Raw genomic sequence first — 14,125 nt, forward strand, 5'->3', positions numbered from 1 at the left:
TGGAGAGTGACCCCTTTCTTTGAAAGCTGCTGTCTTCCCAGATCATAGGGCATGGCCTGACACACAGTAGGGGTTCAATAAATATTTGTTGAACAAATAAATTGTCCCTTACTTGGTCTTCTAAAAATCACACACTCACCCACCCCAGCCATTTTACTGATGTGGGAAGGGGGAGGGTATGAAGCCAGCCTTCTTTCAGTTGAAAGGAAATGTCATCTTCACTACTCTCTTGCCAAGAGATGCACACACAAAAAGCTGGGTCATTCCTCCTCTACATGTTCCCCACATAAAAACCTAGATCAATGTTGGCTAGAAATATGGAAGTACAGTTCACTTCTCTAATTGATCTGCATTTAATTACTAGAAATTTTGCATGTTGACACCATACTCATTTCCCTTTCAAATGTGGAAATATCTTCCATTTACAATTTTCTTTTAAATCTTGAGTGAGAGGTGGCCACATCTCTGTAGCAGGAGCTACATCCTATAGGGCAGTATCCCTGTGGGATGTTCACATGCAACCATGGTTCTGCTTTTTAAAGTTTTTGTTTGTTTGTTTGTTTGTTTGTTTTTGAGACAGAGTCTCACTCTGTCATCCAGGCTGGAGTGCAATGGAGTGATCTTGGCTCACTGCAACTTCTGCCTCCCGGGTTCAAGTGATTCTCCCACTTCAGCCTCCTGAGTAGCTGGGATTACAGGCATCTGCCATCATGCCCAGCTAATTTTTGTATTTTTGTAGAGACAGGGTTTCACCATGTTGGCCAGGCTGGTCTTGAGCTCCTGACCTCAGGTGATCTGCCCACCTTGGCCTCCCAAAGTGCTGGGATTATAGGCATGAGCCACCGTGCCTGGCCTGCTTCGTTAAGTTTTAAAACGTATTTTCCTTATGTGAATGTGTGATCCTTGTTCTTATTTGCTTTTCGTCTTGGGTCTATGGTCTGTGGATGATATGAGAAATTCACAAATCTAAGATTTTATGTAAAATGTTGTTTATTTGTGCAAAGGATTCCATAAGCCTCAAAAATTAAATAATCTATGGGAGGGAGTAAGGCTTTATCCATTTATTAAAGCTAATGAAATTTAGCAAACACTCATTTTCTTTTATTTTCCCAGAACAAAGCAGCTAAAGAGATAACATATCAATATGTAGACAATTGGGGAGTTGAACATAAAGTTACCAAATGGAGGGAAAATGCCCTCTGATGAACAACTTTCAAATGAATAGCCCAGTGTACAATCAGCAGAAAAAAACAAGTGAAAAGCAGGACTTTGTTCTCTCTGTAAATTATTGTTAGTATTTTTTACTCCTGGTGTATGGAGCTGAGTGTTCTGTGCAGGTAGAAAGCCAGGCTTTTGAGGCAGGAGACAGGGGAGTGTCACGCTATTCTTGTGGATTTGTAGGTGACTTCAGTTCAGCTTCTTCACTTCTAAGCAGGAACAAACTGGTCCCGTGTGTCTTGTTTGCCTTCCCTTCTCCTTTTCTCTTCTCATGCCCTTGAGACAGACCTTCTCCACAGTTTACATAAACTGAATGGGAACTTGCTCCTATGTTGTCTAAGTAAGGGAGAGTCAGGCCCTGGATGCAGTTAATCTAAGGAACGAAACAGAATTTTCCCAGGAAATCCTCTCCTATAAAAATGAAGTGCTCAATAGCTGTATTTCCTAACCAATTTTATTAAAATCATTTAGGCCGGGTGCGGTGGCTCACGCCTATAATCCCAGCACTTTGGGAGGCCGAGGCGGGCGTATCACAAGGTCAGGAGATCGAGACCATCCTGGCTAACACGGTGAAGCCCCGTCTCTACTAAACAAAACACAGAAAATTAGCTGGGCATGGTGGCAGGCATCTGTAGTCCCAGCTACTCGGGAGGCTGAGGCAGGAGAATGGCATGAACCCTGGAGGTGGAGCGTGCAGTGAGCCTAGATCGCGACACTGCACTCCAGCCTGGGCGACAGAGCGAAACTCCATCTAAAATAAATAAATAAATAAATAAATAAATAAATCATTTATTCACCCAGGCTAATTGGTGACTAGTCCTCCAATTTGACATGAAGAATGAAGTAAAAAGTTTAGAAAGCGGAAAGACATTTCATTTAAAGGAAGGAAATTTCAATGTTCTTATAATGCACTGAGAAAAATGCCGTATCATTACTCCCTGCCAATAGAAATTTAAAGAAGTTTTTCCAGGTTTCCAGTGAACCCTGAAGTAAGAAAACAATGCAATAAAAACAAACTTCAAAAACATATTTGTTAATTATATTTTGTCTTTATCTCAAAGCTAATAGGCTTTCTAAAGCTTTCTTCCCCCCTTAATTATTGTACAACATGACTTCTCCTGTGTATGCTGGGTTACCATGGTTACTCTGAGGCCATGACTCATGACCTTTAAATATAATTGTCAGGCAGCCAAAGCTCTCATTTTTAAATCACCAGTTTTGTTTCAGGCATTATTATTTAAAAGTAGTCTCAAATTGTACTTTCTGTGATGCATTTGTGGCACATCTGAGTATGCACATAAGGGTATTGCACTCACGTATTTTGTTTTGTTTGGTTTCATTCGGTGACTGAATATGACTTTTTTGCCCAGCATAAAAAACAAACGAAGCACAGTCCTTGTCCTCTATGAAGGTGTCACTGAGAAATGCAAAACACAGGTAGAGAAATAATCACATATATCATGAACCATAATAAGGGCTGCAAGAGGTGGATGTCCAAAACCTGCTTGTGGAATACAAAGGCAAGAAATACTTCTGACTGGTAGGGTCAGAGGGCCTTCAGGGAGAGGCAGCATTTGAGTTATGGTGTGAAGAAATGTAAGATTTCAACAAGCAGAGAAGAGAGTATGAGTGTTCTGGCCAGAGGAAACAACTAAGAAGAGGATAAACACACACTCTGGACTATTAGGCTGTACAGTTGAGGGAAAACATCCGTTTTGTGAGTTTCACTGATAGAAGATGAAATTCGTTAGAGGGCTCCATTTATTAAGATCCTTTAAAGCCATTTTTTGGTTTGTCCAGCAACTGTGATGACCAAGAGTTTGTTTTCCATTTCATGATAAAGAGGTGTTGTCAAGTAGAAAGTACCAAAATACTGTTTTTTTGCTGATTTGGGTGTCGTGCGAGAAAAGCAATTACATCTCTTAGAGCCCCAGTGTCTCCTTCCACTAAGTGAGAACTTAATTAATTTTGTTCAGTAGTCACTGATTACTTTGTGAACATTTGTAAATGGTTTCAAATTTTTTGAAAAATGAGTAAAAGAGAGACATGTGCACAGAAATATGGAAATAAAACAATGTATTCATGAGGAAGATAGTGGGATAGAAAATAATAAAAGTACCTTGGGATTTAAAAGTAAGGCTTTATTGGCAGGGCGCAGTGGCTCACGCCTGTAATCCCAGCACTTTGGGAAGCCGAGGTGGGTGGATCACGAGGTTAAGAGATCGAGACCATCCTGGCCAACATGGTGAAACCCCGTCTCTACCAAAATTACAAAAATTAGCTAGGCTTGGTGGCATGCGCCTGTAATCCCAGTTACTCGGGAGACTGAGGCAGTAGAATCACTTGAACCCGGGAAGTGGAGGCAGTGAGCCGAGATTGTGCTACTGCACTCCAGCCTGGGTGACAGAGCAAGACTCCATCTCAGAAAAAAAAAAAAAAAAAAAAGTAAGGCTTTATTGATTGACAACAATAGAAAGGAATCTATTACATCTATGAGGTTTATTAGATAATTCATTTATTTATTCAACAAATATTTGTTGACCACCCTATCCTTCTTCAAGATGCTGAGGGTAGAGTAACAAAAACAACAGAAAAAATTTCCTGTCTTCAAGGAGTTTACATTTTCAGTTGGGAGATGACACAAAAAATATAATAAATAAGCAAACTATATAGTATGTTAGAATGTGATAAGTATCACAGAGAAAATAGTATGGTGATGAGGTGAGGGGTTAAATTTTAAATGAGATACATATGGTAGGTCCCACTGAGGTGGTGACATTTGATCAAAGACGAGAAGGAAGGATGAGTAAGCCAAGTGGATAGACTGAAAGTATCCAGGGCCCTTGGATGTGCTGGGAACTGAGTGAAGAAAGTATTTCAGAGAGAGAGTGATAAGTCATGTCAAAAGCTGTTAAGGTGAGTTGTGTAAAATAATCACTGGGTATAGGAATGCAGAGATCTTTGGTGAATTGGACAAGTGCAGTTTCTGTGGAGTGGTACTAGTAGTGGTACTAGTCTAATTGCAGTGGCTTTAGCAAAAAAGAAAGAAAACTAGAAGGGAAGGAATTGGAGACAGTGAGAATATCGTTTTGCTGTAACCTGAATAGCAAAAGAGGTCAGTATAATCAAGTGGAAACTAAAGCGGTAAGAAGGCTCTAGGCATGATAAATAACAACATGTTTATAAGCTAATGGAAATGATCCAGGAGATAGAGAGAGAAGAGAGAGGGAGAGAGAACAGTGTAGGAGACAAAGAATTCTCCACGTCTGCTGATTCTTAGGAGGTTATGCTTTCCTCTCCCCACTTTTTTTTTTAGTTGAAATACAAGATTGTTCAGGTTTTCAGAACAGATTGTACTGTTCAGACTACTTATTCTCAAGAGAACTTTTAAAGGCTATTTTATCTTCTGCGAGTAAAGTTTACATTCCATTATTTTTATTTCCCTTAGAAATGTCCAGAAATTGACATTTGGAGGAAATACTTTAGAAAATTTATTTTAAATGTTACAGTGTAATGATCTATTCATTGTAGGTGCGGGGGTGTGTGTGCGCACATGAGTGCCTGAAATAAAATTTTGGAATTCTAAACGTTTACTTTTTTTCAGCATGACGTCTGGAAGTTTAGAGTCAGATATACAACAAGAAAACAAAGTATCGGTAAGAAATGAAGTTTGTATGAATTCTTTATTTAAAAAAATCATTATAGGTAATGAAACTAACTTCTTTAATTAATATTAAGGTTTTCTTGATATTGTTTAGTTTTCACATTTTACTAGTAAAGATTTTAGAAATAAAACATAGAAAGTTGTTTTCCAAGTAGAAGATTGATGTAAAGTGGGGTGGAGTGGTAACTATGGGATGTTACTGGGGCTTTGGAAAAGTTAGGTGTGATGTGGCACGGCCTTTCTTATTTTGACATGTAATAAATGCCACACTGCTCTCTGTGGCCCTACAATACTATAGACATCCTGGGCTATTTTTGAAGTGTCAGCTTGTGTATGAGGAAATCCTGGAATTCACACACGAATGATATACATTGGGTACAACACAGTATTTGGTTTAGCTAGACTGAGGTTTAAATCACAGTCTATTCCAGATACATCTAGTTTTATTCTCTTTCAAGTCGCTGTGACCCTTGAAGGCTTCTTACACCATGAGCTCCATTATGTCTTGGGAAAGCTGGGTCCTTTCTACCTGAGCACCACTGGGTCCCTCCCTAGGCCTCCAGTGAAAGTGTGGGTTGCTAAGAGGTGCTGGAGCTAGATGATGGGTATACAGAAGATCATTATACCAATTCTCTACTTTTATGTAAGTTTGAGGATTTTTCTTTAAAAAGAAAAACATTGCTATCTATATTTCCCTCAATCTCCTTTGATTCAGGTTGAAGACCCTCTGGAGTCCACCAGAGATATTTCTGGAACAATATTTTCAGCTCTAATATAGAGGCAGTATAGTATGGAGAAAAATTACAGACTAGGAATCAAGACTTGGGATGAGGCCAAAATTTGCCATCTCCAACCTTTGTGATGATAGCCAAGTCATTTAAACTCTCCAAGCTTTACTTTTCATCTGTAGAATAAAGATAATGGACTTAACTAGTGCACTTCAAATAAGATTTTTGGGATGTGAAAATGGTTAAGTGCCTGAGAGTGTACAGGAGCATGGTTATTCGGAATTGATAGCATTCCAGTGGGCTTCCGTGTGGGCCAGGGGACTTTGTTCTTTAATTTCTCTATTTCTTTCTGGATTCAGAAGTTCTGGCCTACCAGTCCATTGGAATCCCGGCATCACTAGGTGTAGTAGTTCGTTCTCGCACCACTATAAAGAGATACCTGAGACTGGGTAATATATAAAGAAAAGAGATTCAATTGGCTCGCAGTTCTGCAGGCTGTACGGGAAGTATAGTGGCTTCGGCTTCTGCTACTGGGGAGGCCTTAGGAAGGTTCCAATTAGGCTTTCGGAAAGGGGTGGCGAGGCATGTCACACAGTGGGAGCAGGAGAGAGAGAGAGAGAGAGAGGGAGAGGGAGAAGGAGAGGGAGAGGGAGAGGGAGGAGAGAGAGAAGAGAGAGAGAGAGGGGGAGAGGGGGAGTAAGGGAGAGAGGGGGAGAGGGGGAGAGAGAGAGAGAGAGAGAGAGAGAAATGCTACACACTTTTTAGCAACCAAATCTCCTGAAAACTCACTCACCATCATGAGAACAGCACCAAGGCACCAAGGGGATGGTGCTAAACCATTCGTGAGAAACTGCCTCCATGATCCAATCACCTTCCACCAGGCGTCCTCCTGCAACACTGGGAATTATAATTCAACATGAGATTTGGACAGGGACACAGATCCAAACCTTATCACCAGCTAAGAATAATTGATTCTTTTGTGAGTGATATATCTAGAACCTCACTTCTGTAGAATTATTTTTGATCATAAAATGTTAACATCTCTCTTGTCAGTGTAGTTCATTTTACCTGGTCCTAGACAAACTGGACTTAGCTCTCAAATTTATAATAATTTTCAGAAAGAGAGTTTCTCTTGAAGAAATATTAGCCAAAGGCAAATCAAATTAGTTTGGTTTCAGTTAAAAATGTATTTTCTAACTCTAGTGATAATTTAATCTTATGTTGCTTTTTTCAGCTAAGAAAACCTGATAATGAAGTTTTGCTTCATTTAATGGAGCTGTTTATGATACTGTTGCCCAAAGAGTGTCCCTCACTGGACCATATGAAAACAATTTTTCTCTGGTGGGTGGGGACCCTTGAATTTGGGATATGGGAATCTTCAGGGCACCAATTTCTACTTAACTGCCCTGTCTTCTAAGGATGCTAATGAACCAGCACCCTAGAGGTAACCCTCTCATGGACGGTATCTACACTGAAAAGGACAAGGTGCCAATTACCTACTACCTTTAGGATTTCTGCCAAGGGCTTCAATTAGCTTCCTGGAGTTCAGAATCCATCCCCTTCCAATTTACAATGGGTAAGCTTGGGATCCCTGGGGCTTGAAGGAACTGGTTGTGCTTCGGTTTCTGATTTTTAAAAAAATATTTCTAAAGAAATGCATTTAGCTGGAGGGAGTTGGGATTAGAGACTCAAAGTGGTGGGGATATCCATGATTACTGCTGCCTTCTTCCACAACGCAGTCTCTTTTAAGTCATGGAACTCACAGAGCACAGAACTCAGCAGAATGGATTCTGCTGTGAACCATGAGGAACCGAATTGCAGGTGGATCTCAGTTGCCTCTTTTAAATAATTGCTTTTAGTTTTGGTCGAGAAGACAGAGATGAGAAAATCTTTTCATGAAGATTTCTTGACCACCAAGCAGAATTAACCCCGCTCTCTCTGCCTTTGTGTCTTGGTGGTTCTTTATTTGCCTTTACTGCACTATTCTCTGAATCTACTTTGACTTTTGAACTCTGTTGGTAAACTGTGCATTCCTAGAGAAAGGACTGAGCTTTATTAGTCTTTGGGACAAAATTTCAGACATCAAAATGGCTCTCGATCGATATCATTTGAAATAAAACAAACAGACTGAGCTCCAGGCGTAGTAGCAGGTGATTGAAATTCCCTGTCCCTCTGAATCCGTAGAGCAGCCCATGAGGGTGGTGTCTGGCATCATCATTGTTATATGGATAATTTTCTTCCTATTGTTATAATTACCAATTTAGAAATTAAGAAATTGAGATTCGGGGAGATTCAAGGAGCTCCAGATGTTAAGCGATCAAAGAATATGTGTTTACTTTATCGCAGGAACCTGATGGGATAATCCAGTAAGACTTTGTTTAAATCCACTCTCAGGTGCCAGGTAGTCCCCATTTATCTCAACCCTATCTATTCTTTGGGCCTGCCGGAGAATTAGAATGTTATTTAAACTATTGCTTTTGCTGCATTTTAACATCTTCTGACAGAATAGCTAGTGCATATAAATTATCTCATTTGAAGCTGTTTAGGAAATAAAAATTCTATTGCAAGAAGGGTTGGCCAAAATAGGATCAGGACTGCTCCCTCTGAACTATTTCTGAGAATCTAGACACATAGAAATAAGCAATGTAAAACATATAATGTCATTGGTTATGTGGAGTGCCACATCTAAAAGTAAGACTATGGGTATGAATTCATTAGCTCTAGAATATATATGAAGTATTTTACTCAGTGTGCAAAACTAGGCTTATTATAAAATCCCATAAGCCCTTTAGCTTTCAAGTAGTAATTTAGTGGTCACTTTATTAAAGAATCACTATTTTAAGTGCCAAATATATGAAAGCACTTTTTGGTTTTTAATTTGTAAGATCAAATAATAGCCCACTATATAGGAAGTCAGCTTTATAAAGTGACATTAAAGTAACTAAAAGATATTATATTTGATAAGTTGGGGAAAGCAAGCAGTGTCTTATTTGTGTCAAATTATATAAATTCTGTTCTTCTTTTAATACTTAGTGTAATATACTATTAGTTTTGCTGGAAACATACATTTGGTCATATTTCTGGTATCTATAAATTTTAACATTCTAAGATGACTTTCAAAAGATTCTTTCCTTTGATGAGCAAACTTTCAAATCGTTAATGAATCAAGGTTATCAATATATCATTTGTGTTTTAAATAAGTGATTTAAAGGAGGTATCGCTGTTTATTGTTAAGATGAGAACAATATAAAATTGTATATGTATCTATATTTAAATAAAGATTTGTTGCTGTTCTGGGAAATAGGTTAATTTTTTTACCACTCTAATAGGTAAGAAATTACATCTCAAAACTCTTTGTTTTGCCTTTCCTTTCTTTCTCTCTCTTTCAGCTTTATTAAGACATAATTGACACATTTAAAGTATACAAGTTGATGAGTTTTGATACCATGTGAAGCTACCACCACAATCAGGATAATGAGCCTATCTACCACCCTCAAAAGTTACTCATGCGCCTTAGGAATTCCCCCACCTGCCTCTCCCCACCTGCCCACACCCCTCAAGCATTTCCTTGAGATTTTTATAAACGGAGACATACAGAATGTACCCTTTTTTACTGCTTTCTTTCACTTAGAAAAATTGTTTTGAAATTTATCCATGTTGTAGTGTGTATCAATAACTCATTTTTATTGCAGAATAGTTTCCCATTGTATTGGAGGTACCAATCTGTTTATCCCTGCTACAGATTGGATATGGTTTGTTTGTCCCCATCAAATCTCATGTTGAACTTTGATCTCCAGTGTTAGAGGGAGTTCTAATGGGAGGTGTTTGGGTCATGGGGGTGAATCCCTCATGAATAGATTAACATCCTCCCTTGGGGGTGAGTTCTCAATAAGCTGATTGTTAAAAAGAGTCTGACACCTGCCTGCGTTGTCTCCTTGCTTCTTCTCTCACCCTGTGATATCTGCACATTCCTGTTCCTTCCACCATTAGTGGAAGCAGTCTGAGATCCTCCAGAAACTAAGCAGATGCTGACACCATGCTTCTTGTACAGCTTACAGATCCATCAGCCAAATAAACCTCTTTTCTTTTCAAATTACCAAGCCTCAGATATTCTTTCATAGCAACACACAACAGACTAAGACAATCCTTTGTCTGTTGACTGACATTTAGATTATTTCCAGTTTTAGGCTCTTAAAAATAAGGCTTCTATGAATATTCATGCATGAGTCTTTGTATAGACATATGCTTTCTTTTCTCTTGGGAAAATACACAAGAGTGGTGGTAGAGTCATATGGTAGGTGTACTTTTAACTTTTAAAAAACCTGCTAAACTGTTTTCCAAAGTCATTGTATCATTTAACATCCCCACCAGCAATGCATGAAAATTTTAGTTCGTCTACATTCTTTGCAACCCTATGAAGGTCAGCCTTTAAAATTTTAGTCATTCTGTGGCCGGGTACAGTGGCTCGCGCCTGTAATCCCAGCACTTTGGGAGGCCGAGGTGGGCGGATCACCTGTGGTCGGGAGTTCGAGACCAGCCTGACCAACATGGAGAAACGCTGTCTCTACTAAAAATACAAAATTAGCCGGGCATGGTGGTGCATGCCTGTAATCCCAGCTACTCGGGAGACTGAGGCAGGAGAATCACTTGAACCCAGGAGGCAGAGGTTGCAGTGAGCTGAGATCACACCATTGGACTCCAGCCCGGGCAACAACAGCGAAACTCTATCTCAAAAAAAAAAAAAAAATTTAGTCATTCTAATAGGCTTAGTTATAACTCATTGTGGTTTTAATTTGCATTTCCTTAATAGCTAATGGTGTTGAGCAACTTTTCACTTGCTTATTTGCCATCCTTCAATCTTATTTAGTGAAGTATTTATTCAAGCCTTTTGTCCATTTTCAAGTTGTGTTAGTTTCTTATTTGATAACGAGAGTTTAAAAAAATATGATTTGGATGTAAAGAATTTTTCATATATATTTTGCAAGTATTTTCTCCTGTCTGTACCTGGTCTTGTAATTCTCTTAGTAATGTCTGTAGATGAACAGAAGTTTTTTATTTTGATGAGATCTAATTTATCAATTTGTATTTTCATGGACCACGCTTTGACATCTGATCTAAAAAAATCTTTGCCCGAGGCTACAAATATTTCTCCTAATTTTTATTCTAGGAATGTTATACTTTTAGGGATTTTTTCCTGTTGTTTTCATCTTTTAAAAAGTAATTGACACATAATAATTGTACATATTTATGGGGTACAGTGTGATGTTTTAATATGTGTATATAATATGTAGTGATCAAATTAGGATAATTAGCATATCTATTACGTCAGACACTTATAATTTCTTTGCTAAGAACATTAAAAATCCTCTTTTCTAGCTGTTTTGAAATATACAGTATTATTGTTAACTGTAGTTACTCTGCTTTGCAGTGGAACACTAGAACTTATTCCTCCTATCTAGCTATAACTTTGTATTTATCCCCCTATACCACCATCTCCGTAATCTTCTTCAGCCTCTGGTAACCCCTATTTTACTCTCTATTTCTATGAAATTGATTTTTTTAGATTCCACATATAAGTAAGATTATGCAGTATTTGTCTTTCTGTGTCTGGCTTATTTCACTTATCATGATGTCCTCCAGGTCCACCTATGTTACTGCAAATGGCACAATTTCAGTCTTTTTTGTGGCTGAAAAGTATTCTATTGTGTAAATAGATCACATTTTCTTTAGTCACTCATCCACTGATGGACACTTAGTTGGAGTTCATATCTTTGCTATTGTGAATAGTGCTGCAATAAACATGAGTGTGCAGATATCTCTTTGACATACTAATTTCATTTGCTTTGGATATAGACCCAGTAGTGGGGCTGTTGGATCATAGGGTAGTTTATTTATTTATTTATTTTTAGATAGAATCTCACTCTGTCACCCAGGCTGGAGTGCAGCGGTGTAGTCTTTGCTCACTGCAACCTCTGCCTCCCAGATTCAAGTGATTCTCCTGCCTTAGCCTCCTGAGTACCTGGGACTACAGGCACATGCCACCACACCTGCATAACTTTTGTACTTTTTTTTAAGTAGAGATAGAGTTTCAACTCCTGACCTCAAGTGATCCATCTGCCTTGGCTTCCCAAATTGCTGGGATTACAGGCATGAGCCACTACGCCTGGCCAGTAGTTCTATTTTTAATTTTTAAGGTACCTCCCTACTCTTTTCCACAGTGGTTGTACTAATTTACATTCTCACCAACAATATATAAGGATCTCCCATTCTCTCTGCTCTCACCAGCATTCATTATTTTTTGTCTTTTCAATAATATCCATTCTAACTAGGGTGAGATGATATCTTATTGTGGTTTTGATTTGCATTTTCCCAATTAGTGAAGTTGAGCATTTAAAAAATAAACGTGTTAGCAATTTGTCTTTTGAGAAATGTCTATTTAGGTCTTTTGCCCATTTATAATGAAATTATTAGGTTTTTTTTTTTTTTGCTATTGAGTGGTTCAGTATCCTTATATATTCTGGTTATTAACGCCTTGCCAGATGCATACTTTGTGAATATTTTCTCCCATTCTGTAGGTTGTTTCTTCACTATATTGATTACTTCCTTTGCAATACAGAAGCTTTTCAAATTGATGTAATCCCATTTGTCTAATTTTGCTTTTGTTACACATGTTTTTGAGGTCTTATTCAAAAAATCCTCACCCATACCAATCTCACAAAGTGTTTTCCCTATTTTTATTCTAGTGGTTTCATAGTTTCAGGTTTACATTTAAGTCTTTAATCCATTTTGAGTTGATTCCTGTAAGTTGGAAGAGATAGGAGACTAGTTTCATTCTTCTGCATGTGGATGTCCAGTTTTTCCAGCACCATTTATTGAAGAGACAGTCCTTTCTTCAGTGTGTATTATTGGCAACTTCGTTGAAGCTCAGTTGGCTGTAAATGTGTGGATTTCTGTATTTTATGCCAGTGGCATGCTGTTTTGTTTACCATTGCTTTGCAGTATATTTAGAAGTAAGGTAGTGTGCCTCTAGCTTGGTTCTATTTTATCAAGATTGCTTTGGCTATTTGGAGTCTTTTGTGGTTCCATACCAATTTCAGGATTGTTTTTTCTATTTCTGTGAAGGATACCATTGGTATTTTGATAGGGATTGCATTTAATCTGTAAATTTCTTTGGATAATGAAGACATTTTAACAATATTAATATATGTCCATGAACATGAGAAATCTTTCCATTTATTTGTGTACCCATTTCTTTCATCAATGTTTTGTAGTTTTTATTGTAAAGATCTGTTTTTGTGTAAAGTCTTTGAAGTTTCATATACAAAAGATCATGTCATCTGTAAACAGGAACAATGTGATTTCCTCCTTTGCAGTTTGAAGGCCCTGTATTTCTTTCTACTGCCTAATTGCTTTGACTAGGGCTTCCAGTACTATGTTGAATAAAATTAGTAAAAGTGGACATCCTTGTCTTGTGATTTTAGTAAAAATGTTTTCAACTTTTCTCCATTCAGTATATTAGATATGGCTTTGTCATATATGGTCTTTATTGTGCTGAGGCAGATTCCTTCTATACCAAATTTGTTGAGAGTTTTTATCATGAAGGGATGTTGCATTTCATCAAATGCTTTTTTTTTTGCATCTGTTGAAATGGTCGTATGTTTTTGGCCTTCATTCTGTTGATGTAATGAGTAATGTTTATTGATTTGTGAATGTTGAACTCTCCTTGTATCCCTGGTATGAATCCCACTTAATCATGATGAATAGTCTTTTTGATGTGCTATTGGATTGGATTTGCTAGCATTTTGTTGACGATTTTTGCCTCTATGTTCATCAGGAATACTGGCCTGTAGTTTTCTTGTTTGTTGTGTACTTGCCTGGTTTTGTATCAGGGTAATGCTCACTTCATAGACTGAGTTAGCAAGAATTCTCTTCACTTCAATTGTTTGGAATAGTTCAAGAAGAATTGATATTAGTTCTTCTTTAAATGTTTGGTATATTTCAGCAGTGAAGCTGTCAGGTCCTGAGCTTTTCTTTGATGGGAGATTTTTATTACTGATTCAATCTTCTTATTTGTTATTGGTCAGTCCAGGTTTACTATTTCTTCATGTTTTATTCTTGATAGGTTGTATGTGTCCAGGAAGTTTCTCTTTTTATATTTAGGTCTATAATCTCTCTAGAAATTTCCCTCAGCTGAGGGAGCTCCAATTTACCACAATTACCTGCCCCACCTCCTTCTTCATAGGATTAACCTTCATTCAATGACTTCTGATGCAGGGCCATAAGATGTGACCTCCTTGCTTTGATTGGAAACAGTTTTGAAGGGCTATCCTAGCTCCATATCTCCCCTTGGAATTGGCTGAAGCCTCTGTTGTATTTTTCCTTCTCTCCTTACTTTATAGGGGCCATCTCCAATAAGCCTTCTGCAGCCAAATCTTTCAGACTCTGTTTCCTGGAACCCTAACCTCATACAATCACAAGTATCAGAATAAATCATAACCTAATGAATGAGGTTGTG

At 38.0% G+C, this 14,125-nt stretch overlaps 1 protein-coding gene across 1 annotated transcript in view; it reads left to right on the forward strand.

Annotated features, from left to right (window-relative positions):
* Positions 1–14,125, forward strand: part of CCDC192 (coiled-coil domain containing 192) — a 240,149-nt gene that overhangs the window by 3,547 nt on the left and 222,477 nt on the right. Inside the window, exon 2 of the mRNA XM_003826668.6 lies at positions 4,823–4,874. Coding sequence (XP_003826716.2) covers positions 4,823–4,874 — 52 coding nt within the window. The remainder of the gene's footprint in view (positions 1–4,822; positions 4,875–14,125) is intronic.

This window comes from Pan paniscus, chromosome 4 (assembly GCF_029289425.2).
Source record: "Pan paniscus chromosome 4, NHGRI_mPanPan1-v2.0_pri, whole genome shotgun sequence".
NCBI lineage: Eukaryota > Metazoa > Chordata > Mammalia > Primates > Hominidae > Pan > Pan paniscus.